The sequence below is a fragment of the Apiospora marii genome (assembly GCF_038362585.1).
Source record: "Apiospora marii strain CBS 49790 chromosome Unknown utg000003l_segment0_segment0, whole genome shotgun sequence".
Lineage (NCBI taxonomy): Eukaryota > Fungi > Ascomycota > Sordariomycetes > Amphisphaeriales > Apiosporaceae > Apiospora > Apiospora marii.
Window position 1 is genome coordinate 3220792 of NW_027117374.1, and position 27895 is coordinate 3248686.

The window sequence follows — 27895 nt, forward strand, 5'->3', positions numbered from 1 at the left end:
CATATCACCACGCGGTCTGTATGTGAGGCTCTTAGGTCAGAGTGCTGCGGGAGAAGGCGACTACTGCCGAGACCCAGGGAATGCGGTAAGGCGTCCAATGGGTAGATGGAAACCACTCATTGGCATGCCTAACCCTGGAGTCTCTTGTAACAGCCTCGAATCGGCTTAGTTATGTCCGTATTCTGCGGTTAATCAAGACTTGGCGGAGGTCATGGTCGTCTACTGACCGGCCTTCACCGCTGAACTTGTGATCAGATGTGACTAGAAAGGGGTTCTTCTGCTCCTTCTGTCGATCCCTGTTGGATTTTACAGCTCGACCTATCAAGTGCAAGCTGTGGCCAGGCGCCTCTCTTAGATGTGTTGCAGTACTCGAACGGGTTTCGGTACGACATATCCGGAGCTTCTCAATACCCTAGAAAGAATCGTGAAGCCAGCTGACTTGGTGTACACATCCTTCCATGTCAATGCGGCGAGCAAAATATGCCTTATCATGGTATACGCGTGCTCTTGGTAGTCGTGCTGAACCTCTATATAAGCCTGAACCAAACCCCATCTTGCTCTTCTGCCATTGCAACATCCCTAGGCACTATCGCAACACTCCTCCAGACTCCTACTGCATATTCCAATCATTATCCACCAAGATGGTCAAGTTCGCTACACTCACCTTGGCCCTTGCGGCAGCTATCACCGGCACTTCGGCCACATGCACCAAAGCCTGCGTCCCGGGCCAGGTTTACTGTGGGTGGGCTCTGCTCGGTGAATATGGTAAGTAATGACACGATGATTTCAAACAAACTTGATAAGAGCCGCTGCTGATGGTGATATTTTGTTCCTCCCCGAGTATAGGCTGCTCTGAGAAGGACCTCCGCAACACCAAGGGCGGGCAGTACTCGGACTCGACCTACACCTGCGCCGCCGACGCTCATAGCGCTGATGAGATCGAGTGGTGCGTCGGCGGCAATGGGCACTGCCAGCCTCCTGACAACGACTTCTGCGATGGCGTCAACTACTGCTGCCATTAAAAGGGGCGGGGAGGCTACTCCGTTTCATCTTGTGATGAGATCGGGTCAATATCAGAGAGCATGCCCACCTGCTACCTAAGACCTTGGGGGGGTTATGGATATGAAAATATGGCTTGGTTATTTTCATTTTAAGTCTACAGCTGGCCAGCTACACATTCATTTATGATCAAGGGGTATTGCGCCTCAATTCTCTTCAACAGTAATCTATATTCAACAAGATCTACCACATTGCCCAGTGATTATAAAGTGAGAACAGTATGTGATGAGATGGGGTGAAAGTCGGAAAGATTTCCGTGTTTAGAGCTGTGCAACTGTGGTCATCGCTGTTGCTCGCGTACATTATATACTCTAAAATCCGTTGCAGAGTATCCCGTAAACACGGGTACCACATCTAGATATCCGCCCCTCCCTATCATACCACAAGACTCTCTCGGATTATCAAGTCTACTTGCCCGATGCAACTCTGCGGTGAACCCAGCCCGCAAATCGCACAGCCGGCGCATCGACGTAGCGCCACCCCAGATCCGCCGCCCAGATCGTCACGACCCAGACCACCGCGACCGCGCCAGCAACCCCCAAGACATAGCCCGAGTTGGTGTCGGACCCTGTGTATTCCAAGAAGAACTTGCCGGCCCACCATCCCAACCCGTGCAGGATTGGGACGTGGACTAGATAGAGACTGTACGAGATGCGCCCGAGGTATCTGGCAAGCGGCGTCGTGAACAGCCTCTGCAGCAACGGCGACCGGTCCAGGACCAAGATGAGAGCCACGGCGGCGATCGTGCCCCAGAAATGGCCCGGCAGGTTGGCGGCTATGTACTGGCTCGGAACGAGTTGAGCAAGCCAAACGTAACCGGGCGCCTTGTCGCCGCCCAGATGCCATTCTGGCGCACCAAGCACATAAAGCACGAAGACGTAGATAGTAATCTGAGCTGCGGCCTGTACATACTGGCTGGACCATTTGTGGGTTCCTGCAGACTGCCAGCTACTGTTGCTGTGTGTGGCTGCGGGTTTCCACTCGCCGTCCAGCGTGCTGGATTTCTCTTCTTCGTCTTCCTCCGGAGTACGACGCCGAGAATGGAGTCGCAAGTCTGCCAGCAGCATCCCGCTCAGGAAGAGGAATTGGGGCCAGTATACGAAGTAAAGGGCCCAGGACGCCATGCCAACCGTGACCAGAAGCCTCACGCCGTTCTTGCACCGGGAAAGCGTCAAAAGGGCCCCATACACCAGCAGCGAGCCCCGGAACTCGTGTGGCAGCGTCCACATGGCCGGGTTGTAGACCCAAGTCCACTCGTCCCGGTGGGCCAGAGGATCGACCAGCTCCAGTGCCGTGCGCACGTAGTCCGCGAACTGCTCCGTCAGGGTCGCGAGGGGCGCGGGGTCCATGGCCTGGACGGCGGCGCCCGGCATCTGGCCCCCGCCCTCCTGCGTGCCGCCGAACCCATTGGCGTACGCGACCAGCACCGTCGGCAGGCTGAGCACGACGGGCGGCAGGAAGAGCCGCGGGTGCCGGCGGAAGGCCGACGAGGCCAGCGCCGCGTACGCCTCTTCCGTCTTGGTCTTGGGATTGCCGCCCGTCGCCCGCAGCAGCTTCAGCGTCTTGTGGCTGAGCGCGTAGCCCGACACGACGAAGAAGATGAAGACGTGCGGCGGGCCCGAGATGGCCAGCCGCAGGATCGGCAGCTGCAGCAGGTGGTCCGTCTCGCGGCCTGCGTAGCCGTCGTGCAGGCTCCAGGAGAAATAGATGAGTGAGATGTGGTGCCAGACCACAAAGAAGGCGGCGTAGCCACGGAGCCCGTCTATGTGATGAATGGGACTTGTTAGCATTCATGATCTATCTGTCAATAAAGGAGTTGGTATCTTAAGTGATGGACTGACCTAGCCATGCTGTTGATGATAGCGGCCTAGGGGGCTCTTCCCCGCCATACGATCGACTTGAAGGGTGGAGGAAACTCGGCAAGAGCTGTCGCAAAACCTGTCGGATCCTAGCCTTCCCGGACTTTCGACTCAGGGGACTGGCTGCATGGCCGCCGCCGGTTTCACGAAGTTCGGTCTCGACTAATATCGACTCTTCTTCCCTGGAGTGGCCATCATCAGAGCTACTGCTACTACTGGTGGTGGTCAGTAGATGGTAGTCGGCCGACCGAGAGGAGGCATTGATGGGATGCGGCATTCTGATCTGAAGTTTTCCCACGGACGATGAACTGCAGCATACTCTGGTCAAGCCACCCAATCCGGCTGGGCACTCCTCGATCTTTAACGAAGAGCCTCTTTCGCGATCTGGCTAGAACGTGTCCTGGAATGCAAAGGGCGTCATCATTCGTTCTCCTCCTTGGCATGTGCCGCTCATGACGGCCTGCCGATTGTCTTACCATCCCGAGTCGAGCCCCGCGGGATCGATATTTACACATTCGCTTGTCAAATCGCACTATGTCTAATTGCCTCGTGGTTTCGTGGACCCGAGCCAGATGCTACACAGGGCGGAGTTCGAGAACTCCCTTCCTTTCGTGTGGAAACGATTGGAAGACATGTACATCGCCAATGTCTTGGACGCGCGAGGGAAAGCTCCCTTGCGACGCCACACTCAAAACATCTGTGACGGGCCTGGAATGAGTAAGAGAACAAAGGGAATAATAGGGGGGTTTGGTATGGCAAAATTGATGAGTTTACGGGAACCCAATCCAGATCTTGTTGGTTTATCGGGTCCCGCTCAATTTGGAGAGTGACGAATGGGCGATGTGTAGCATCCCTTCATTTCACGCTTTGTTTCCCGTGCCTCACTCAACCGCGCCAGGTCAATCCGTACTAACCTGCCCATTTCAGGCTGGGTCTCACATGTTCGATCGTGATGTTGCCCGCGTTCAAGGTATGCGGTCCTACAGGTGCTCATACCCACACCGTCATCTTCCTGCACGGGCGCGACAGCGGCTGCGCCGAGTTCGCTGATGAGTTCTTCGAGAGCGAGACATCAGCCGGTCCAGACCAGAAGCCACAAACGCTGCGGGAGCTGTTCCCCACGGTGAAGTGGGTATTTCCCGGCGCGCCCGTGACACGTTCGGCACGCTTCGACTCCGGCATGTCGCAGTGGTTCGATATGTGGTCCGTCGAAGACCCTGAGGAGTGTCCCGAGATTCAGCGCGGTGGCTTGCGGCAAAGCATCGACCAGATTCTCTCGGTAGTCCGAGAGGAGGAAGCTGCTGGGGTGCCGCGGGACCGCATTTTTCTGGGCGGCATCAGCCAGGGCTTTGCGACGGCCATGGCAGCACTGTTTGCCGAAGGCCAGGGCGGGTTCGCGGGCATGGTCGGGCTGTGCAGCTGGATGCCGTTCGCCACACCGGCGGAAGAGTCTTTAAAGGGTGACGATGATGCATCATCAGCCTCATCCTTCACTCATCTACAAAGAATATTTACAACGACAACAGCAAACAAACCACCGCCAGTAACAGCTAACGTAAAAGCCTTGCGTCAGACGCCAATTCTGATTACTCACTCCCTGGATGACGAGGTGGTGCCCGTACAGAACGGAAGACGACTCAGGGACATCCTCCAGCGGCAAGGTTTCGTGGTGGAATGGAAGGAGTATCCGGACGGTGGACATTGGGTTAACGAGCCCCAAGGTGTGGATGACATGGCTCACTTTCTACGCAAGCACATGAATATGCTGGACTGAATCGGACATGCTCAAACTGGTACGAGCTGATATCTACCGTCCGCCTCGGTTGCTGGTCCATAGTCCACATTGGACACGAAATCTCGCCAGTCCTTTTAATTATCTTCATGGTAAAAGAGCCGCTTCCACCAGATTGCACCGTGCTGTACAAACCAGGTCTCGTCCAATGCTGTCGGCATAATGCTTACATTGGTATAGTGGCTGGTTGAGCCAATCGACCTGTCTATTACTTACAGGAAGTATTGTAGGTAGATACTACTCCACACATGCAGCGCTTTCGCCGTCGAAGAGATACCGCGTCTTATCTTCCGGGCTGCGTTAATGTCGAGATGGATTCACCGCTTTGCCTGGAAGGACGCAGACGCGATCTCCTAGCCAGCCGCTATTGGGAGGTTAACATCGCGGGGTTTGAGACTGTCTATGCTACTTACCAAGTCTGTCATCTTGTTGGTTAGGGGGCCAGCTTCGATGAATCCCGAATCTTCGGCACGGCCATCTTTATTTCATGCAGACCCCCCTTTTGACAGGCGGGGGACCCGTACACGATCAATCAAGGAGTGTCGATCACCCACAAGGCGTCAGCCGCTCCGTAAATCTCTTCACAGGAACCCCAGCGCATGAAGCGTTTGCTTGCCAATTCTTGGTCCCTGAAGGGCGGCTGTGCTGCGGGCGTGCGGGCGTCGGGCGACGTCAGGGGGTTGCCGTGTTTGAGGTGCCTGGGGACGGCATCCACCTGTCCTGGTGTCAGGTCGCTCGCTCGGTCTTCCCCAGGCAAGACGATGGAAGCTCGCCGAGAATGGACGGATCGTGTGCTCTTTTACGTCATGGGGGGAGCAGGTACGGGAATCCTCAAAGGGAGGAATCACATAAGAATTTAGCAGTTAGACCGGGCCGCGCTGTAGCCGCCGTCTCCGTGTGTTCTGGGTTACTTTGGCAAGCCTCTTTCTGATACAGGAGAGGTGTATTCTGTACGGAATATGGTGGTGTTCGATGCAGTGGCATTCCGGCTGTCATCCTTGGCACATACTACGATTTGGATACATGTATGCGTGCAGGATGCCAAATGCGAAAAACCAACGTGGCTGAACGTGATCATCTCCGAGCATTATCTATCCAAGAAGCCAATCGCGATAGTTTGGGGGTTTGGACATGGTATTGAAACAACAAGCAGGCTGGCTGGGCACAGCCTTGTAGCAACAGTCGGCCGGGCTGTCAGGGGTCAGACAAGCTTGACCAAAGATTTCCAATCTAGGTAAACTGCAAGACCTTTTCACTGCATAAACCGCACGATCTGCTATGTGTATCCAGCTTTGTTATATCAAATGGCATGTAACGCAGGCTACGCAAATACGCAAATACTGAAGGTTCGTTTACCGTTTTACATGGATGTTAGCCAGGTAAGTTGTTAGGTCACTTGGCTTCTGGTGCATGGCTTGCAGCCTCCAACATGTCCTCTTGGCCTCGTATTGTTTGCGAATAGGTATGCTGTGGTTTCCCATTGTCAGTATTTGAGATGTGAAAGCCCCACAAACCGGTAGGCCGGCAGGGAAAATCTTGTCGACATGGTGGTGCCGAGATAGCCTTGAGCCGGGCTCGCTAGTGGGCTTTCCGTGCAAAATCCATCGATTGATTGTTACGGCGGCCCATATGCTATCTTCGCTCGTGAGAAAAGCGCATTGGAATAACTGCGGTTGCAATCATAAGAGCAGCGCATAGGTTTGTCACAGAGTCCAGCTGGTTATTATTAGTTTTGCCAAACAAAATACCTCAGGCGCGCGCAATGACCTTTCTCGTTTCATATGGTTTTTAGGGTCAACTCCTTTTCCAGGGTCTTCGTCTGTGAGAAGGAAACTGCCCACAGACGGCCGAGTGGAGCGGATTTGGAAACAAGCGACAAGCCACTATTGGTTACTATCTCGCCCGCTCGGTATTCTAGAGAGGCCATCGTCATTTCGGGTGGACGAGTACTGCACCGGGGGTGTCTTCTTTCTTTTTCTTGCAGGGGGGGTGGATATTGCTGAGGTAAGTGGCCATGCGAGATTTCTGGATGATGGGAATTGCGCAGATCGAGAATAGGAGAATTCTCGACCAATGAGAAGAGGAGCGCATAGGGCGAGACTTATGCCAAATCTCTTTTGCTTTCCGTTTCGCCCCCCAACAACAGTAGCAATCCCTGGACCTCCGGGCATATTCTGGAATAACACAGTTTCAAACCTTTCTTGTTTTCATGCTGTGCAGAACTTTGCATACTACGTCAATCAGCCCAGTTGCCACCGTCACCAATCAAGACTTTCCGGTCCAGGCTGGAGAGAAATTGAAGGCGGGCGCAATGTCTTCGTGTTGAGATAATGGCGCCGGAGCGACACAGTTCGTAAGGCGCCACCGCATTTTAGTGGATGAGACTGGCTGGACCATGGTTTGTTTGTTTGTTGACGACGATAACAGATGCCGATGCCGATACAGACTACCTAGATCTTCTGGAATGCAGTACCGTAAAAGAGCTGTGCCTGTCTAGAGTTTTGGCCGTTATGTCATTCTGGAGAGTTTTGTGTCATCCCATCCTTGAGGAGGATCGTGTCTCTCCCTCTCCCGTTCCGAGAGCAAGCGAGTCAGTCGCCAACTGCCATGGACGTGTCTAAGATGAGGTAATGCACACAGATAAGGTATGCATTGCATCTGTTTGTTTTTGTTCAAGACACTTGCCTGCTCAGTCTCAGTTGATCAACCGCCATGGCTATTACTGGCCGAAGCTGCGTGTGCATGGACGAGAAAGAGAACCCACCGCTGTGCGAGCGTTCATGTCCCAGACTCACTGACTCTATGTAAGTTGCCTCTTCGTTCTTTATATCAACAGCCTTCATCACTCTTTTGTCTTTTGGTGTTTCCCGGAATTTGCAGTAGCGCAAGCCTAGAGGCTGTAGCCGATTGGAGGAGGGCATGAGTATGCTGCGGCATCCTTGATCAACCTAATTTTAAAATGCCTGACGCCTTGCCCAGTTCAGCCTAAGCCGACTCGATGCGTATCCCTGCCAGGCCCAGCCGCCCTTTCACTTCGAAATGGGCAGTTCGTCCTGAACTAGGGCCATTTCCACGGCGTGTACCTGCGTTGGAGGGTGAGATTGTATCGAGGACGCCGGCGGGACATGAATCATTGTCTCGTTGCCGCCGGCGTTCCTGCAGAAAAAGTAAATGCCCGCAACTTGACTCGTCCGGCGGGATCAACGACCAGACTGACGATGCCAGACTTCACCAATTCATCGGTCCCGACTAAGGAAGGCCTGGACTGCGCGTATGTACAGTAGTCTTCTCTCGTCTGATGTTGTGTGGATATCCTATTGGCAAGATGGATATCAATTAAACCATGGACCATGCATTCCCCTCAATCCGTCAATCGCCAAGCTGGAGCTGCCCATAAGAAAAGCCCAAGTGCTCAAGCTATCATATTCCGTTACAGTAGCCTTAGGAGCCATAGCTGTTCAGCCGCGAGCGAACCAAGATGCCCTTGCGAACGATGGAACCTAGTGCTCGCTGTTGTTGAAGTACAGTATGTAGACCGCGGCGCTTGCTGGCTCTGGCTCTGCGCGCACACGCCGTCAGGTAGGCCACCCTCCTCAACGGCTCTCTGATCTCGGCTCGCTTGTCGCTTTGCATTGGGCTTGGTGGCCATGACCTGTGCTGGCTCTTGCATCCATTTCATATGTATCGTGCGTTGATTTTATGCTTGCTCCCTGCTACTCCATCGCGCCGGGACCATACCGACCTACCTGGGCATGCTAGCTACGTTCGTTACCCAGACAGATTAGGTCGTAGGCCACTGCATGCCTGCCCATGCTGCCTTGTCCGGGCTGCCCTGACTGTGCTTTCGCTCTTTTTTGCATTGCTTCCCCAATTGTTTCTCAAGAACGGAGGAGCTCTTGATTCCCTCTTTCCCACACCTCACCCTCTCTCTCTCTCCCTCACCCTCACCCACCAAGGAAAGGTCGTCAAGCTCGCATTACACCGCCGCGACCTATCGCAGCCGGTGACCCTGACCTGCACCAACTAATCCCTCCCCCCCACCATCTATTGTCTTATTTGCGTTATGTCCCGTAATATTTCGTAGTCTTTTTTCTTCACCGTTCACTTGACCTTCCACTGGACTTGTTTTCAAGTCCACAATACCTACTGCCCAGTTCGCAAGGTACGGGTCGGTCACGGTCTAAGACGAGAAGGGCCATCTGCCGCCAAGTCCACACACCGGAGGTCTCTTCTAGTTTCACTCACTATCAGCGCGCGCGCGCCTGTGAAGTAGAATCGAAACAGCGTCAAGCACGACTTCAAACTTATTTTTTCGCTCGTTGTTTAGAAGCAGGCCCAGTCTGGACTTTGTGTCGCCTTTCCGTTCGTTCTTGGTTTCTGTGTCACACTTTCCCCTACCACATACATTCGTTCTTGCTCTTCAGCGCACCAGTCATTCCCGACACCGACAAGAAGCACCCGCTGCTTCCTAATTCTCAGTCAACACCTAGTCAACCCAACGACGCCGCAATCATTCATTGACAATACACGTCTCTACAATCCTCCTTCGCAACATTTCACCTGGTCACGAAGAGATTTTTTTGGTTACGATTACGGTTAATGACTATTAATCTCATTCCATCTTCCCAAGAAGAACAATCAGAATAAAATCACAAACAAATTCCAATCCCGCGGCACCCTTCCATACGCAAATCGGACAAGGAATCCCACATAAACGGCTTACCTGGGGACCCCTGGAATTGCCCAGCTCTGTTCTCACATGAGGCGCTGAGCAATTGTGGTGCCCGAAACTCATGCAATCGCTACTGCAGTGATTACTAAAATCCCGGAGGATCACAGGCCTCAACAACCTGCACATCAAGACATGGATACACCACAACACCAGGAAGCCTGCACGATGGGCGAGAGGAAGCGAGGGAGAGTCGAAGGTAGGAGTCCAAGCACGAAAGTTATACTGGCATCAGTTCTTGCAGCTGCGTCGCCGGCCATGTCGCAAAACGGTTGCGTCTCTTTAGCAGGCTCCAAGACATGCCCAGCTTTCTCGTCCGCCTCGGTCTCGACGGGAACCTATTTAATTGGACTATAGTGAGTTGTACTCGGGCTCAACCTGTTCGGTATAAGCTGACCGGCAAAGCCCATTCCTCAAAGATGTTACGGATCGCGCCTCATTTGACGAGCAACTCAACTCGTATGTCCGTACAAGCTATGTCGAGTCCAAGTGAGTGCACTGCGGTTCCGTCTCGAAAATTCCCTTGAGACTGACCCGGAACAGGTACCAACAATTACTCGGCTGTGGCAATATCAACCTGTTAAACACGACCAACCTCTACGCACGCTTCACCACATCCGTCATATGCAATGCTATCGTGCAAAACTCAATCCAGGAATGTAGTCTCACGGGTAATGCCGCACGACCTCTGTGCGCCGACTCTTGCGTAAGTGACTGACGAGAACCTTCGGATTTGGATTCGGGACTGACACTTCCTTCCAGGCCGACTACGCCCAAAGCGAAGCATTAGTCGTGTCTGACAAGTCCCTCTGCTCAAACCCTAATGGCAACTCACAGAATCAGATCCGAGCCGATTTCACTAACTGTGCGCTACCGGCCAATTCTCTTTCGAGTTCGAACTGCATCCAAGCCAGCGACAACGAGCCTCAGAACTGCGGATATAGCGATAGCACCATTGGTCTCTGTTCCTACTGTGCTGCAGGAGGCATCAACTCGACCGATACATGCTGCTACAACTCCAAGATTGATAGCAGGTGCGCTGGCGTTGTCCTGCCTGCGATCACCCCAGTCATGACTTTCCCGCCCATGCCCACGAACACGAATGGCTCGACGCCTGCGCCAGAATCGAACAAGAGCAACAGTGGACTGAGCGGTGGCGCCATAGCTGGCATCGTGATCGGATCAGTGGTTGGCCTTGCCCTGCTCGCTTTCTTGTTGTTCTTGTGCATCAGGCTTTCGCGTCGGAGAGGCAATAGCCAGAAGGGCAGCGTCTTCAACCAGCCCGCACCGTCGAGAGCAGGTGTAACGACCGCGCAGTCACAACCGATCTCCGAGAAACGCCCAACGACAGCACCTCAAGGATACGAAATTCTTCCCGGAGGTCGAATCGCTCGCATGTCCGCTTTGGAGGGACACTCAGGTGACTCGCCGTCACGACATGGTGGCTCGCGGCACGGGGCATCGCGACATGGATTATCCTCTGCTGGTGGCGCTGCTGCAGCAGGGGCTGCCGCTGGATACATGGCCTCGAGAAGACGAGGCGACAACCACTCCTCTTCGGATGAATACGGCGACAGTCCACGGTCCGAAACCCGCGCCGGTGTGCTACGACCTCCGCCCACATCCCGTAGGAACGGGTCTCTGTCGAGCGGCTCCATATTGATTGGCGATGATCCGCAGTCGCCAACTAGTGCCGGCGGCATGTCCTTAGGTGGTGTCGCCAGTCAGCAATCCGAACAACTTCCATTCTTCAAGGACTACTATTCGCAAGACGACATCCGCCCGGGAGACCGCGTCGCTGTACTCTGGGCATATCAGCCACGCGCTGTCGACGAGTTCGCGTTGGAGCGTGGCCACATGCTGAAGGTCGTAGGCATATGGGACGACGGTTGGGCTACAGGAGTAATGGTGGACGAAATGGCGGACGAATGGGAAGCACGACGACAAGCGCAAAGGGATAGTGGGGTGTCCCACACATCAGGGCGCACGCGGGAGACTTCACCCACGGCCAGTGGGGAGATCAAAGCGTTCCCCCTCGTTTGCGTTTGCCTTCCTGAGCACTGGAGGAAAACAATTGAGGGCGACGGGTCTACAGAGGCCGGGTCCAGCGCCCATCCGGGAAGCCAGTGGACATGAACCTGATACCCACCTAGAGTGTTGCTCACTGAGGCCTCCTTGAGATAAAACAAAACAAAACATACAGTTCGCATTGCTCCGGCGTTGTTGGGTTTTTGGCTTGCACTCGGGGTCGCCCCATCTTGACGGCGCTTCCCACTTATTTTGCACACGACTTCTGTCCAGGACGCTTCGCGACTTTTACTTTGCGGCTTGCCGACACGCGACGCGGATATATTTTCGGCGGTGCCCGACTTCCCTGCGAATAGATACGACAACGATACGCTTAATGTGTTTTGTTATAGACGACCTGTTGGTTTATCATTCGACAGATCCACACTTCGCGAGGGCTGCCTGCCGCCTCGATGGTTTCCTCCGTAGCGCCTACTCTGGTGGTGTCTACGTGCCTCCGCATGGCACGATGTGCCAAAACGTAGACTGGTTACGTTCCCATCCACGGCGCCGGTCATGTCGAGCACCTTCTTGTTTCCCTTCTTTGTTTAACGTTATATACCCGGTGATGCCACTTGGCTCCCTTTGATGCCCATTAATACGGACGAACTTGCGACATAAGGACTTACACTGTGCTGAAGCATGGTAGGTCCAGGGGCAAGTCGAACGGAGGATGTCATGTTTATGAGAGATAGATGATATTAAATCCCAGGGGACGATGCTTGAATGATTCGAACATATGCCTAGTATCGCCTGTTTGTGGCTGTTTATACTACATACCCTTACATACCAGTTGAATGCAAACACTTACCCCGATGATCATCATCTTCTATTCGCCAAACCCGTACTCAGTCGACCTTGTTGTATATGAATTGTCTTGTGCCCCGCACTGAACGATAACTTATGTATACTGGGATGAGGTAGCAGTAACTCATCACCCATGCCTTTGGCGGCGGCGCAAATGCTGCATCTTGTGACATGAGAAAAAAGGACATATATGCATATATGCTGGAAATTCCAGATCCGCAACTGGCTGGTTGATGTTGAAGCGTGCAAGTGAAGCTTGGATCCTTGTCAACTCGGTCTGGACCCCGGCGTTACGTCAGGGCCGATCAGCTGCGCATCAATTGGCGGGACAGCTGGAGCTGTTGCAGTAGCTCCGACCGTTTGTAGGTACCTACTCAGGCAGACAATCCGGTGCGGTCCTTGTAAACCATCTATCTACCATACCATTCGTTTGCCTCTGAACTTCCTCCAAAAGAGAAAACTGCCTTCTTGGATTCTGCCTTGTCATTTATTTTACAGCCGCAGAGTCACACGGTGATGCGTCATCTGCTCCTGCCAGGAGAAGGATGAGCTGCTGCGCTCCCTCCAGCGCGACCTCACCACCTTCAACCTCACCGACTCGTCGTAGCCAATTCTGATGCAAGTTCTCTTGCGCTCTTCAACATGGGCCAAAGCTACTCCCTTACCATGCCGTATGCCGGCCAGGCGGGAATCGACGTGCCAGAGCTGTCGGACCTGGTCCACGAGAAGTCGATGAACAGCGCCCGTTTCATGAAGAGTATACGGGCCCGAAACTACCATGGCCTCCTCCTCGCCAAAGTCACCGTTAAACCCCACACTCCCATGTCCCTCAAGTCCTACGGCGACAAGATCATGCGCGAGCGCGACAAGCTCAGAGACGTGCCCAACGCCCTCGGCTTCGAGCGCGCCTTCGAGACCGAAACGAACGCCTACCTTCTGCGTCAGTGGCTGTACAGCTCGCTCTACGATCGGTTATCGACGAGGCCCTTCCTAGAAGACATCGAGAAGAAATGGATCGCGTTCCAACTGCTATGCGCTCTGCGCGACTGTCATGCGAGGGATATTTACCACGGCGATATCAAGACGGAGAATATTCTGGTCACGTCCTGGAACTGGTTATACTTGACGGATTTCACCGGCTCCTTCAAACCCGCTCGCTTGCCGGATAACAACCCAGCCCTATACTCATACTTCTTCGACATATCGACCCGCCGTACCTGCTATATTGCACCCGAACGGTTTCTCGGTCCCGATGAGGAGTCCAACGAGGATGATGGCATCACTTGGGCAATGGACATCTTCAGTGCAGGCTGCGTCATTGCCGAACTCTTCCTTGAGACGCCTATCTTCACTCTGAGCCAGCTGTACAAGTATCGCCGGGGCGAGTTCGACCCTGTTATTTCCCACCTCAGTCGCATACCCGACCAGGGTCTGCGCGAGATGCTCTCGAGCATGCTGTCTCTGGAGCCGGAAAAGCGCTACTCTGCTGAGCAGTACCTTGAGTATTTCAAAGGCAGAGTGTTCCCGGAATACTTTTATAGCTTCCTACATCAATACATGGAACTGATCACGGACCCCTCATCTGGCCGTGCCCCAATCTCGGGCCCGGCAAAGAACCTTGGCGAGGCTGACGAGCGGATAGACCGAATCTATTTCGACTTCGACAAGATCTCGTACTTTCTGGGGTACCAGGACAAGAAAACATCGCCGGAGACGGCTCGCTTTACTCCAAGGCTAGGTCTTGGTCTTTTCCCAGTGCGGCTAAATATTCCCAATAATGAACATTATACATCAATCACTCCCCAACCTGTTGCTGATGATGGTAACCTTGTCTTTCTTTCCGTGGTGGTAGCGTCGCTACGGAATGCTGCTCGTTCCGCCCCGAAAGTCAGAGCGTGCGATCTCTTGCTGGCCTTTGCAGAACGCTTGACGGATGAGGCCAAGCTGGACCGGGTCTTGCCGTACCTCATGATGCTTCTGAACGACGAAGTGGACATAGTGGCTATAGCGGCGCTGCGCTCGGTAACCGAACTTCTAGCCATGGTCACAGTCATCACGCCCGTAAACGCACATGTGTTTCCAGAATACATCATTCCGCGAATGCAGGTATTTCTAACTGGTGCTTCGCGGCTCCCGTCGGTGGGTAAGGAGCGCCGAGAACCAACGCCCTTGACGAGAGCTACATATGCGTCTTGCCTTGGCAGGCTAGCCACTACGGCCTCGAGGTTCTTGACCATGACAAACATACTCAAAGAAGAAGGGTCCATCTCAATGGCTGATCCCGAAGTGGAAGGAGGTAGTGATGCAGAGACTGCTTTCGTCACCCTGTTCGATAATTCTAGGAAAGAGTTGGCAAGGCTGTTCGAGGCGCACGCAAAGGCTCTGGTAGAAGATGCTGACGCATCTGTTCGCCGGGCATTCTTGAGCTCTGTCCCTGAGCTCTGCAAGTTTTTCGGGGAGGCGGAATCGAACGACATCATTCTGACTCATCTTAACACGTACCTCAACGATAAAGACTGGATGCTGAAGTGTGCTTTCTTCGACACCATCGTGGGCATCGCCACCTACTTTGGCAGCACGAGCTTAGAAGAGTTCAACCTTCCCTTGATGGTCCAGGCACTGACAGACCCCGAGGAACACGTCGTCCAGGCAGCACTGCATTCCCTGGCCGAGCTTGCGAACCTAGGTCTTCTGTCTCGGACGAAGACATGGGAGCTGATAGATATCGTGGGCCGCTTTACTGTGCATCCCAACATATGGATTCGCGAGTCAGCCGCAGAATACTTGGCCAATTCAACGAAACATCTTTCGCAGTCTGACAAAAGGTGCATCATCTTACCACAGATCAGACCCTTGCTGAAGAACGCCATTATTCCCGACTTTTCTGAACTTGGTCTTCTCGCCGCTCTGAAGAAGCCGCTAACCCGCACAGTCTTCGACCAAGCCATGGTATGGGCCCAGAAGACAGATAAGGGGCTATTCTGGAAGGCTGTGATGAGGCAGAGACAATCGACATTCAACCTTTCCTCGACGGGCGTGGCATCCAACTCACGCGAACCGCAGCCCCTTTCAATGAGCCGGGTATTGAAAAACGAAGAAGACGAACAGTGGCTCTCGCGTCTGCGTAATTACGGCATGGCACAGGGAGACGAATTCAAGCTGCTGGTGCTCCGGGAGTTTATTTGGCGTTTAAGTCGGATGAAGAGCAGCCCAGCTGCCAATGACGGAACATCTACTGGACTGAGCGACATCATCCAGCTGCACGACCAGATGAAGTGCCCGATTCAAAACATACTCTTTGACGAAGCACCCTCGTTAGACGATGCTTCTAGGCTACCTATCGACAGTCCGGCAGATCAGGGCAAAGGGCCATATACGATAGCCGATGCTCTTCTGGATGCGTCTATGACCATTGACGAGCCCGTCGGAAGAAGGAGGCGTGCTGCTATAAACAGCCATCGGTCAAGGCTCAGCGGTCAGGGAGATGCAATCTCTCCTCGTACAACTATAGACAGGGGCACCATGTCCCCAACGCGCTTGCAGCCCGGATCGCCAACTGATGGCCGTTCTAGCTTCGATGAATCTAGGCGGGCGTCCTCGGCCTCACGCGGGCGCACATCAGTCAGGGACGACAACGTGTCTTCGCAGGACCGGCCGTTCTCCGCGAGAAGGGCGATCCGTCCCCAATCGAGCGCGTTGGATCTGCTTAACAGGAAAGATACCAACCGGTCCATTCCCGAGACTGGCACAACCGAGACTAATGCCTTCGGCCAAGTCGAAGGCCCCTTTTCACCCAACCCGCCCCCGAAGATCAGCTTACCAAGTAATTTCGACGAGACGCTGGATGGCGGATCCTCAAAGAAGGCATCCCATTCATACGAAGGGAACGACCCTACTGTGTTGAATATGTTAAGCAACATGTATATTGACAACTTCCCGCACGATGTTGTAGAGTTTGGCCCCATGGTCCAACCGATTTCCACAAGAAAACCAAGCAGAGGCAACGGTCAAGGAGCAAGCGAGGCCTGGCGGCCTACCGGTAGACTGGTCGCGACCTTTGCCGAGCACACCAGTGCAATAAATCGCATCATCCCCTCCCCAGATCACGTGTTCTTCATCACGGGCGGTGATGACGGTTGCGTCAAGATCTGGGACTCGTCGCGTCTCGAGCGTAACATCTCAAACCGTTCGCGACAAACTCATAAACACGCAGCAGGCGCTAGGGTCGTTGCTCTGTGTTTTATTGAATGCACGCATAGCTTTGTGAGCTGTGCCACTGACGGGTCAGTACATATCGTCAAGGTGGACACAGTAGCGACCGAGAGCTCGACCAAGTACCTGCGTCTTCGCTTGCTCCGCGAGTACCAGCTGCCGTCCGATGAGTACGCTGTATGGTGCACCCACTACAAGACGGACATACCCTCCATCCTCCTCCTGGCGACCAACCGTTCTCGCGTGCTCGCCATCGACCTGCGGACCATGTCGCCCATGTATGAGCTGCAGAATCCCGTGCACCACGGCACGCCGACCTGCTTTGTAGTCGATCGTAAGCGGTATTGGCTACTGCTAGGTACGTCGCACGGTGTACTCGACCTCTGGGATTTACGTTTCCGCGTCCGGCTAAAGTCCTGGGGCATGCCTGGGAAATTGCCGATTCAGCGACTCGCTCTACACCCGAGCCGGGGTAAAGGCAAATGGGTCTGTGTGGCAGGCGGTACTGGCCTCCAGGAAGTCACCGTCTGGGACATTGAGAAGACGCAGTGCCGCGAGATCTACCGGGCGGCCGGCTCCTCCTCCAAAGACGGCCCCAAGGAGTACGAAGCCTGGAGCGTGGACGAAGACAAGCCCGAAGGCATGCTGGGCCGGTTTGCGACTAACATTGAGCCGTCGAGCAACAGCACCGCCACGGACCGCTGCGTGCGCGCCATGGTTGTGGGCAGCGCCAACATGGACGAGCAGCAGCGCGACGTGCGGTACGGGTACATCATCACGGGGGGTGCGGACAAGCGGCTGCGCTTCTGGGACCTTAACCGGGTCGACCAATCGACGGTATTTAGCGGCCTCCTCGGCGACGACCCCAAGCCCGTCTTCCACTCCCAGATCGCGCCCAACAACCCGCAGCTCACCGTCGTCACGGAGCGGGTGCCCAAGAGTAATAACGGCAACGGTAACAACAACAACTCTTCCACGACTGCGTCTGCGAAGGGCGGCCGGAACGGAGACGGCGCCGCCGCTTCTTCTTCCGCGGCGGCACAGCAGCAGAAGAAGCAGGTCAAGGAGAAGCCGGCGCGGCACACGGTCATCTCGGCGGAGCAGGCCCGGTTGCTGCGCAGCCACCTTGATTCGGTCATTGATGTCGCCGTGCTCGAGGTGCCTTATACCATGACCATCTCGGCGGACCGCATGGGCGTCATCTTCGTGTTCCAGTAGGAATGGAGCCGCGAACCGAGCGAAGACCAGTGGAATTTTATTGACTAGTGCCGACCGCGGTGGTGCGGCGGCAGTAATACAGGCAGTGAAGGGAATTGGAAGGGGCGAAGGAAACTGATCGAGAAGACTACTATTGTTACATTTTTACGTAGTACTGCTTGAGGAACCGGACGAAGCAGTACGGGATTTCAGAAGTATGGAGGGCGAAGAAGGAAGTGACGGGCTGGGCATTTGAGATGTCTGTCACTTCGATAGAACCGGTCTGGTATCCCCATAGCAGCAATGGTAGAATCGTGGTTCAATGGAGCGGGATGGGCTTGATGCATACTTACCCTACGGTAGCAGAGCAAGTGCTCATGAATAGATGTCACAGTTGAATGGATATGTGGCTACATTGAACGCTCTGTTACTCTTATGAGCCCGTCTTCTCGATGACGAATTAAATCACGTGAAGATGTGTGCTGGGAGCGTTCATGAATTCTTGTTATCATTGTTGATCGTCGTGGAGGAAACAGGTACAGCATCACAAGTTCATAAATAGATTGTCGGTGGTAGATTTGTAGGTCAGGTTATGGAATATCTAAACTATGTATTATAGGACTTCAAGTGACTTCGAATGCCTTGCCGTCCAAGGGTGATCGTTAAACATATGCTTGCTAGCCAGCGAGTTAGCCAGCTTCCTTCCATCCTCCCTCCCTTCCTCCTGGCTCTTCCCTTCTTCTACTTCCACCACATCTTGTCCCATTACACCAACTCCCATTCAAAATAAATCTCCCAGCCCATGCTGTAGCCCCCGGAACTTATCGTCCGCAGATACTCCTGCTTCGTGAGCCCCCGCACGTCCTTGTCGTTGAGCCGGTTAAGCCCGTAGAGCCAAATCTTCTGCCCCGGGGCGCCGAGGTCGCGGGCCCGGACGTCGGTCCACCACCAGTACCCGTCCGTCTCGAGCACGACGAGATCGTCCTTGCGGCCGTCGAGCCCGCGGATCTTCAGCATGAGCAGGTAGTTGAGGCCCGGGCCGTTCCGCTCGGGATCCCAGTGCTCGCAAACCTTGGAGAACTGGAACCGCACCACCTCGCCGCTGTTGACCCGGATGTGCTTCTCGGCGGGGCTGAACGTGTAGGCCGAGATGCCCTCGTCCGTCGCCGTGCCGTAGCAGAGCGCCTTCTCGGCCCGCGTGGGGCCAATCATGTACTCCTCCCAGGTGGGGATGCTGCCGTCGCTGCGGTAGAAGTGGCGGCTGTCGCTGGGGAAATGCTTGAGCCCAAACAGGTCATTGGCGAGGTAGAACATCTCCGGCTTGAAAGCCTTGTTGTACGTTCGGTCGCCCACGTTTCCGGCGCCCCAACAGGCGTCCAGCAGCTTCCACTCGCCATTGTCGATCATCACGGCGTTCCAGGCGTGCCCGGTTGGGTTCCTAGGGGGCGGCGCCTCTCCACTCTTGAGAGGCGTGTAGCCGTACCCCTTGCCGTGGCCTCCGACCACGACGCACTGTAAGCCTGCCCGCCGCGCGATTGCTTGATATACCTCGGCGTAGCCTTGGCACACTGCTTTCCCGTGGAATATCGTTTCTTCCACATTACGGCCCTTGATGCACTTGCCGAAGAACTCCTCCACGTTATAGGCGATGTTGTGGTGACACCAGGTGAAAATGGCACGTGCCTTGTCCGTCGCCGATGGGAACGAGCCGCACAGTACGTTGGCCAGATAGCCTACCGGGTCGTTCCGAGGCAAAGTGTGATTTGGATACTGCGCGGCCACGGCGTCGGGCCGGGAAAAGTCGCGACAAATGAGACACGTTACTACGGGGGGCGCAGCAGCAGCCCGTGTGGCAACCGCCTCGATCTGGGCCATCGAAGGGCGGGAACTGACGGGAATCGGGGGTGGAGAATCCGGGGCGCAATCGTTTGGCCGGTTCGATTCGAAAGTGGACCCGGGCTTTACATACCCGCCTGATGGCGGAGGAGGAAGACGCCGGGATTGGCCATTGGCATTGCTCGGCTGTGGCGGAGACTTTACCGGCCTAGATGGAAGTCTGGGGGGTAGGCTCGGGGATTGTTGGATTTGCGGCACCACGGGCGCTGACTTGATCGACCTTATTGGGGCAACCGCGCCAGCTTCTTGTTGACCGGCCTCTTTGGCGGCCTCTCGTTCCTTGCGTGAAGGCGGCAGTGGTGGGAGCTTCGCTTGATCTAACGTAGGTGGCAGCTTGCGAACTGGCTGGGTCTCGGTTGACGTGGTACTCGTGCGAGATGATATCTGGTTTAGGGAGAGATTCGACATGGCTGACATATGCGACATGTCGGAGGCATTCGAACCTCTCCGGGCGCCGAGAGTCTGCGTCGATGGTCGCCTCGGGGGCAGAGCTGGCGAATTGAGCGAAGACTCGGTGTTTGTCCGCGTGGGCAAAGGCGGCGGCGGAGGGCGCATGCCCGGGGGCGTGCCCGTCGCATGCACATCGTTCGTCGTGCGCCGCGGCAACACTGGCGGGTTGCTCTCTCTCTTCTGGGGCCTCGCCGGAATTACTGGATTCCTCTGGGCAGGAATAAGCGGTTTCGCGCTCCCATTGCCGGTCCCATTGGTGGTGCCGTTGCTGGTGGGTGCCTCGGACTTTGGTCGACCTGGAGGAGGAGGGGGCGGGGCTCGCTTCCCGCTACTGCTGAAGTTCTTCTGCTGGTTGAGGGCCGCTATTCGCTCGGCCAGGGAGTTGAACTGGCGGTCCTCGACTTCGGCCATGGTGTATTACTGCTGCTGCTGTCTTGGAGGCGTAAGTAAATTTGTCTGTCTTGTCTGGAATGACACGACAGGAGCGTGGGGCTCGAATTTTATGTACGGGGGGTATCTTGGATTCGGGTAAAGTGAGTGTGTGAGTGAGACGAGCAAGCAAGCAGGCGTGGAACGCGTGACACGGGTGGAACGTGTGCGTTATGATGTAGGCAAAAGCCCAACCACAACCAATACGGGAAATTCAAACGAGAGACTGGCGAAGGGGGACAAACACGGTGTCTGGGGAGTCTCGGGATATTATTAAAAGGAGGTTTGTGCCGGTTCAGAAGCCATGTGGTTCGAGGGAGATGTGATGACGGGCTCGGCTGAAGCCGTTGGTGAGGCGAGAACTGACTTTATGGGTGACGGTCTAATTAGAGGGTCCAAGAGACGCAACGGCACAGCCCTGCCGACTGGAGGAGGTGGGGAACATGTCGAGCGATCGTTGGGTACAGCCCCTCGCTACTGGGTTAAAGATAGAAATGCTACTGTACAGCTGCTAGCTAGCCTGCCTAGAGCCTAGGTGCTGTAGGGCCCGGGCTAGCGTGGTTCTGGCCGTGTTGCTCATGTCGGCCTTCTGCTTCCTTTCCTGTCTTCAAAATCCATTATACAACGTCAGTTTGTTATGTTGCAAGTCATGAGCTGCTCACCATGGCATCGCACTATAATTGTTATAACAGCCATCTGCCCCACTGCCGGGCTATCTTGGCCCTGGTAATCGTACCCTAACCGGACGCTGGATCAAGATGACGTGAATGGACATCTTGGGCTTATATTGACATGTCGATCATGTTTCGCATATCTCTCCTTAGGACCTGATGGTGGTAGAAGCAGAGTAGAAGACCTGTGGATCTCGGGGATAGGCAGTAAATCATTGCATTGAAATATCTGTATGGGTGCGTTGATGGACGCGGCTGGTTTTGCGATCTGCTCGCTGCACAATGCTCCCAAGTTGGTGTCAGAGCGGTACTAGGTTGGCGAGCAGCATGAACGACATGATAGCCGTGATTCGGACGAGATATAGAAATGGAATCCACCGACGGAGTACCGCCTCGTACATAAAGAGAACAATATCATTGTCTCAGTACTGGACCAGGCCGTTTGGAGAGGACCTCCTCTGAAATCGAGCAATACCATTACATGTACATCACCATACCTACACACACACATGCAACGACATGCTACCCTACCAGCCTGCGGTGGTGCTTATTTCTTTCCATTAAGAACAACAAGTCTGATATAATTGACGGCAATCGGGACCCGTAGATTCCAACAAGCTGGATGACGAGCACTGCATGTGGTCAAGGATCCCTCGTAGGGAAAGAAGGACGGGCAGACAGGTTCGCATTATCCACTGCATCAGACCCATTATTATAAAGCAGCTGCTCCGGATCCTGCTGCTCAATGTTTTGTTTCGACCCACCGACGGGCTACCGTTCCACTTTTCCCAGCAGCCTACAGAGACCTTAAACCCGCAGGGGATCGATTCTAGCGATCAATTCCAAGTGCTGTTTATTCCCGTCATTGCTCTGGTATCGTTGCCCAAGGTTGACTACGCCGCTGTTTGGGCTGTGAAAGTTCGGGCATGCGTATTTTCTGTTATTTGATCTTCGTATTCGACCCTCGACGACCGAGATCCATCGGCACTTGGAAGTTGAACATCCTCACCCTCCATGTTCATGGTTGACTGACGGCTGGTACCCCGTGCAAGTAAGTCATCAACTAGCACATCGGCCTAGGCCTGCCCTGGCGCGGATCGTCGAGTACCTGCCTTGCCCCGCAGTCTCGCCATCCAAACAGCCAACTGCCTGAAGTACAGTAGGCAGGTAGGTTAGCTAGCGGTTTAGCCTGCCCAACTCAATAAGGTGTTTGACGTATTCATTGACTTTATGGAAGCGACGAATTGACGACAAAGGAACGAGAATTGCCAAAAGAAAAACAAAAGCCCGAGAAGGGAACCAAAGGAAGCTGTCCGGCTCCTCCGTGGCCTGCCCTGGGCGCATTTCAACAAGTTGAACCCTTCAGCCCCATCGACCGGTTTAGAGTGTCGTCACCACGAAACCACATCATTCGCGCAACCGCCCTATCAGAGCCGCCAACCAGATGCTCGTATGCGCGCGCGCAACAAGGTAGATGTCTTCGCCAGCTAGTTGTGGTGCCCGAAACGGACTTTGACCAGATCACCACCGCCCGCTCTCCAACTGCCCAGCACTAAGCATCGAGAGCCTTTCTTTTGGCCGCGATATACCGGTTTCTTCTCTCATGCCCTTGCCTTGCCTCGGGCCTTCGAAGACAGTATTTCTTTGATCCCATATATTACTTCACCGTCAACCTCTTTTCTTCCGCGACCAACCATGGATGCGGAAGCGGCGCCTGGTGCCCCAGGTGAGGCACCGATCGCTGGCGATGCCACGGTAGTGGGCATCTCAACTGGGCAGCCTGCTCAGGTTTCGCGCCTGGCACGTCTGCCCAAAGAACTGCAGAAGGACATCTTTAGCCATGTAAGTTGTCCGCCTCGACCTTTCCTCCCGTGGTTTCCGGCGATGTCTCCAAACTGACACATTCGTTCCTTTGTGCAGTGTTCGCAGTGCGACCTTATCTGCCTCTCGCTCGTCTGCAAGAGCTTCCGTGAGCTTGCCGCTGCACAACTCTACCGCAACTTCCACATTGTCTTTCCGGACGAGGATGACCCTAGCTTCGATTCACCCATAGATGGACTGGCAGGCGGATTGGACACATTCGTCACAAGCGAGTATAACTATGCGCAGCACTTGCGGGATATCTCTCTAGATACCTTGTCAGCCGGCGACAAAGCCGAGACCGCCTACAAGCCTTACCTGTTTGGCGTGAGCTGCGGCAAGTTCATGAACTCTCTACTGCTGCTCACGCTACGAAAAGCGACCTCTCTTGACTCGTTTCGCTGGAACATTCGCGTCGAATTAAGCAGGCCGGTTTACAAAGCCTTACACAATATCTCCTCTTTAAAGCATGTACACCTTCGAATGCAGTCAGGCTTGTCTCTTTATGAGCCACCGCCGCCATTGCCCTACTATTCCTCGGTACCAACCGCGATGCCCGTGCCAACTACGGCACATCTCCCGCCCCCGCCCATGCCAGTTGTACCCTCCATCGAACTCGCTGGTGCATCAGCCATCTCGAACCTCTTTGGGGCCCCTAGCACCGTCACTTGGGGCCCTCCTCCGGTTCCTGTCCCGACTGCAAGCCATGCGCCTGTCGCTAAGCACAGCCTGAAGGCCAAGCCCTCTAAGAAGCAGCACGGTACAGAGAAAGAACCGCCGACGGTCGGCGGCTTCAAAAAGCTGGAGAGCCTGGGCGTCCTTGATATCGATAGTCTTGACATGGTGCCCGAAATCAAGAACTGCATCGAAAACTCATCTTCTACGCTGAAAAAGCTTAAGCTTTCATTCTCAGATGCTCTTGCAACTCAGGCACGGAAACCATGCCTCGTCGATCCTAATGATTCCGACGAGGATGATGACTTCCAAGTCGTACCCATGTCTTCTGGTTATGATGACGGCAGTGGACCGGCTAAAGCCTTCCGAGCTCAAGAAGAGCGGAAATTGCAGGAGTCAGTCTTGGGTCGCATCTTTGATATCGAGCCCTTTGTCCCGAAAAAGTCGCCAGCCACCAAGGAGAAGAAGCCCGATGCCAAGTTGACAAACCGGGATGCGAGCCACCGCTTCATCAATTCCATGACAAACGTTACCAAGCGCCTGATGATGGGCGTGGATGGTAGCCGCGTACTTACGTCGCAGCGTCAGGAATGTTTGGATTTGATGATAGAAGCAGCGAAGAAGTACGTTGCTTTTAAAGAAGGGCTGGCTACCGATGGACAAGCTGGAGACGGTGCGGGTCCGAGCGCTAGTGACCTGAATGGCCATGCAGCAGATTCCGAGAACGAAGATGCAGAGACAGTTGCCGAAGCCGCTTTAACCAGTTTGCCCAAAGTCCAGACCGACCAGGACGAGACGAGACCAGAGGATATTGATGTGGCGGCACCCGAGGAGCAGCTGGTAGAGCAACAAGAGGATGTAAACAGCGACGTCGCAAGTAAGACCGAGACGACACAGATGGATACTTCTCGAAGTGAACCAGCTGTCCGGTGTCAGAATGACCAGACACTACCGCTTGAAGACATACCCTCGGAGATTACGGGCACTCTTGAGGCGGGTTTGGATGATCACCTCGGCGATACTCAAGACTTGGGTTTGCTACAGGCCGAAGTGGCGCCAGATTCTGACGACCAACTTGCCAATGGCTCAGTACAAGAAACGGCTGAGAAACTCCAGGCACTCGAGATTTCCGACAAAGAACATGACATGAACATTCTAGAAGCGGAACTCGAAGATGCTGGGGACATCCACGATGCACACACTATGGATGAAAAGGAAGATCTCCGACGCCAGATTGGTGCATATATTCGTGGTACACGAGGCGTGGCTCTGCAGTCCCTGAGTCTCCATTTGATTCCTACCAAAGCATCGGTCCTCGGTCGTGCCATTGACCTCCATACACTGAGAAAGCTGACGCTTCTTAACGTCGGGAATCAGGCCCCCATCTGGAGTCTGCTAGCCAAGGAGAATAAGTTGGCACCGCTCCCGCTCGTCAAGGTTTTCACAGACCACGTATCGCTCCCGTTCCTCCATCTTGTATCACAATTGGAACAGGTAGATGAGCTGTTCATGATTGAGCGGAGTACCAAGTACAAACCGGAAAGTTTTGCTCCAAAGACTAAGATTTCTCTGGAACAAATTCGACGGTTTGCACTAAAACGGCATATGCGCACGATCAAGCGGCTGATGATCAGGAACGACGCCGATGACACATGGGACGCCGACGAGAAGACTACGCAATTGATATGCCGCAAGGGGAAGGCGCTTGAAGAGCTAGCAGTGATCATGGGCATCAAGTCTGTGGTGAGTGTTGCCTTGCTCTTGATGATATTGTACTTGAAGCTAACATATGCAGCACACTTTCCTGCAGTACCTCTCCGGGCTCACAAGCCTGCGGGCCTTGCACATCATATCGTTCAGAAGCGATGATACGTGCTTGTCCGTTATGCGCGAGACGAGACGCTTCATTGTGGACACGATTTCTCATTACCCGGAACTCAAACTCGAGTGGTTGTCGATTGGAGACGACGACCGTGCCGAGAGGATCATGCGTAGAACCGATCTGCCTGATGCCAAGAAAAAGAAGAAGAAGGACAAGGGCAAGGATGTTGCAAGCGACTCGCTGGCCAGCCTGGGCACCGAGGATGGCTATCCTGCCTTCCCCGACGACCGTTGGGATGAGGAAAGCGACAGTGATGAAGATGAGGGCAATCCCCCGCATTGGCTGAAGTTGGATCTCATAGATGGGATCGCTTTCTACGATGTCTGGGGAGTCAAGATCTTCAAGAAAGAGATCATGGCGGCGCGGTTGTGATGAGGGAGATCAGATTACGAAACCTGCACGAGATATGAAATTGGGGGGATCAACATGGCAATGCGATGCGGTACTGACTGATGGGCTTCAAGGGAGCGGGTTTGGCCGGTTATATCTTACTTGGCCTCAATAGCGTTGAAAGGTTCATTGGTTTTCTCTATACCCTAGCCGTACTCCTACAAAGCACCGGTCTGCCTTGGCAAGCGTTTCTGTTCATGAATTATTAGCAATGTTTCGAGGCATCTGGTAGATGTCACGGTATCATACAAGATCATACAAGAGTAGATCATACGATCAATTGCCATTGATTAACAACAACTGGTAACTTCATATGTTTTGAAATACAATGAAGTAACTGAGTGACATGAGGTGCTGGATAAGATGAGATTATGCGCCAATTGCCATGGCTATTGTTACATGAACTCATATGGCCGCTACTATGCATTGCATGACGAAACAACGAAACAAGAAACCCAGACGGCGTGAAACTCCACATGGTGACCTCCCCAATATACCTTGGTTGAATATGATCTATGACTGCGATCACTTTCTTACCTCGCTGGAATCTTGAGCTTGTTTATCTGGTGCCCTCGTGGCTTGAGCTGGAGTAGATGCAGTGGGTTCGGCATGAGACGGTTTTGCGGCGGACGGATCATCTGCGAGCACCGATGATGGAGCCGACTTGTCTAGAGATGCTTTTGAACCACCCAGAGGGGTTGGCGAGCGAGAGGTGGCTGAATCGGACGAAGCTGCCGGCGCCGCCGCCGCCGGTTGGGATGGCGGTGGGGGCCCTCCTTTCGGCGGCCCCGTCTTCTTCAGGTTCTTCCACTCCATGAACATGGCGGCTACGACGGCGACGAGCGTAACGCCCATGGCGACGCGGAAGATGTGGGTCAATGCGCCGTTGTAGATGTGCAAGACCTCGTCCTTGCGGTCGGCCGGGACGTGGTCGACGAAGTTGGTCGCGCCCTCGCCCACGACGGCGCCCGGCTGGATGCCGGGCACATTGCGCAGCTGGTCCACGAGCGAGTTGCTCAGCAGGTTCTGCCCAACGGACGTGAAGATGGCGCCGCCTAGCTGCTGCGCGAAGAACATGATGGAGATGCCCGTCGGCACGTCGGGCTTGGGGAGCACCGACTGCGCGGCCAAGCTGCTGGCCTGCATGCCGATGCCCAACCCAAAACCGGCGATGAATTGGAACCCGATCCAGTGGCTCGCGACCTCGCCGACCCGGAACGTGCTCATCAGACCCTCGCCCACGGCCATGAGACTTGGGCACACCAGCATGGCGGGCACGTAGTACCCGATGCGCTGTGTGATGGCGCCGCTGAGGATGCTGGCGACGACCAGACTCAGCACGAAGGGGAGGGTGTAGATGCCCGACTTGACGGCGCTGACGCCCTGCACGACCTGGAACCAGAGCGGCACGAAGTAGATGGTCATGAGCATGGAGCCCGCGATGGACAGCATGAAGATGGCGCCGGCCAGGACGGAGCGGTTGCCGATGACGCGCGGCGGCACTGTGGCCGTGTTGGGCTTGAGGGCCTGCACGGCCATGAAGGCCAGCCAGAGGACGCCGAAGACGACGAGCAGGGCGATGATGCGCGGGTTCGACCAGGTGTAGGTCGAGCCGCCCCATTGCAGGGCGAGCAGCAGGCAGACGACACTGGGCACAAAGAAGAGGGTGCCGAGGGGGTCGAGGCGGAGCAGCTGCTCCCAGGCGCCGGGCTGGGCGACCTGCTTCTTGGGGAGGCGCAGCGTCAGCAGCAGGCAGGCCACGGCGGCGGCGCCGATGGGCAGGTTGATGTAAAAGCACCAGCGCCAGGTGACGCCGTCGGTGAAGCCGCCGCCCACGAGCGGGCCCATGACCGAGGCCAGCCCGAAGACCATGCCGAAGACGCCCTGGAACATGGGCCGCTTGCGCAGTGGGATCATGGG

The 27895-nt window shown here is 54.7% G+C and overlaps 7 protein-coding genes across 7 annotated transcripts; 5 read left to right on the plus strand and 2 right to left on the minus strand.

Moving 5' to 3' along the window:
- Positions 1–641: 641 nt before the first annotated feature.
- PG985_004555 (uncharacterized protein) lies at positions 642–1022 on the plus strand (the record flags this gene model as incomplete). The annotated part of the gene is made up of 2 exons (XM_066824324.1): positions 642–765; positions 847–1022. 2 exons carry the CDS (start codon positions 642–644, stop codon positions 1020–1022), a joined length of 300 nt encoding a protein of 99 aa, XP_066687484.1.
- A 444-nt stretch (positions 1023–1466) lies between these two features.
- Positions 1467–2908, minus strand: PG985_004556 (acyltransferase; the record flags this gene model as incomplete). Its single annotated transcript, XM_066824325.1, has 2 exons — positions 1467–2838; positions 2901–2908. 2 exons carry the CDS (start codon positions 2906–2908, stop codon positions 1467–1469), a joined length of 1380 nt encoding a protein of 459 aa, XP_066687485.1.
- Positions 2909–3870: 962 nt separating this feature from the next.
- On the plus strand, positions 3871–4692 carry PG985_004557 (phospholipase/Carboxylesterase; the record flags this gene model as incomplete). Its single annotated transcript, XM_066824326.1, has 1 exon — positions 3871–4692. One exon carries the CDS (start codon positions 3871–3873, stop codon positions 4690–4692), a length of 822 nt encoding a protein of 273 aa, XP_066687486.1.
- Positions 4693–9697: 5005 nt separating this feature from the next.
- Positions 9698–11575, plus strand: PG985_004558 (SH3 domain-containing protein; the record flags this gene model as incomplete). The annotated part of the gene is made up of 4 exons (XM_066824327.1): positions 9698–9795; positions 9845–9928; positions 9983–10145; positions 10202–11575. The coding sequence occupies 4 exons, from the start codon at positions 9698–9700 to the stop codon at positions 11573–11575; spliced, it is 1719 nt and encodes a 572-aa protein (XP_066687487.1).
- Positions 11576–12955: 1380 nt separating this feature from the next.
- Positions 12956–17743, plus strand: PG985_004559 (uncharacterized protein; the record flags this gene model as incomplete). The annotated part of the gene is made up of 1 exon (XM_066824328.1): positions 12956–17743. The coding sequence occupies one exon, from the start codon at positions 12956–12958 to the stop codon at positions 17741–17743; it is 4788 nt and encodes a 1595-aa protein (XP_066687488.1).
- A 744-nt stretch (positions 17744–18487) lies between these two features.
- Positions 18488–20479, minus strand: PG985_004560 (Transglutaminase-like superfamily protein; the record flags this gene model as incomplete). The annotated part of the gene is made up of 1 exon (XM_066824329.1): positions 18488–20479. One exon carries the CDS (start codon positions 20477–20479, stop codon positions 18488–18490), a length of 1992 nt encoding a protein of 663 aa, XP_066687489.1.
- Positions 20480–22863: 2384 nt separating this feature from the next.
- On the plus strand, positions 22864–25957 carry PG985_004561 (uncharacterized protein; the record flags this gene model as incomplete). Its single annotated transcript, XM_066824330.1, has 3 exons — positions 22864–23010; positions 23089–25446; positions 25499–25957. 3 exons carry the CDS (start codon positions 22864–22866, stop codon positions 25955–25957), a joined length of 2964 nt encoding a protein of 987 aa, XP_066687490.1.
- Between the last annotated feature and the right edge of the window lie 1938 nt (positions 25958–27895).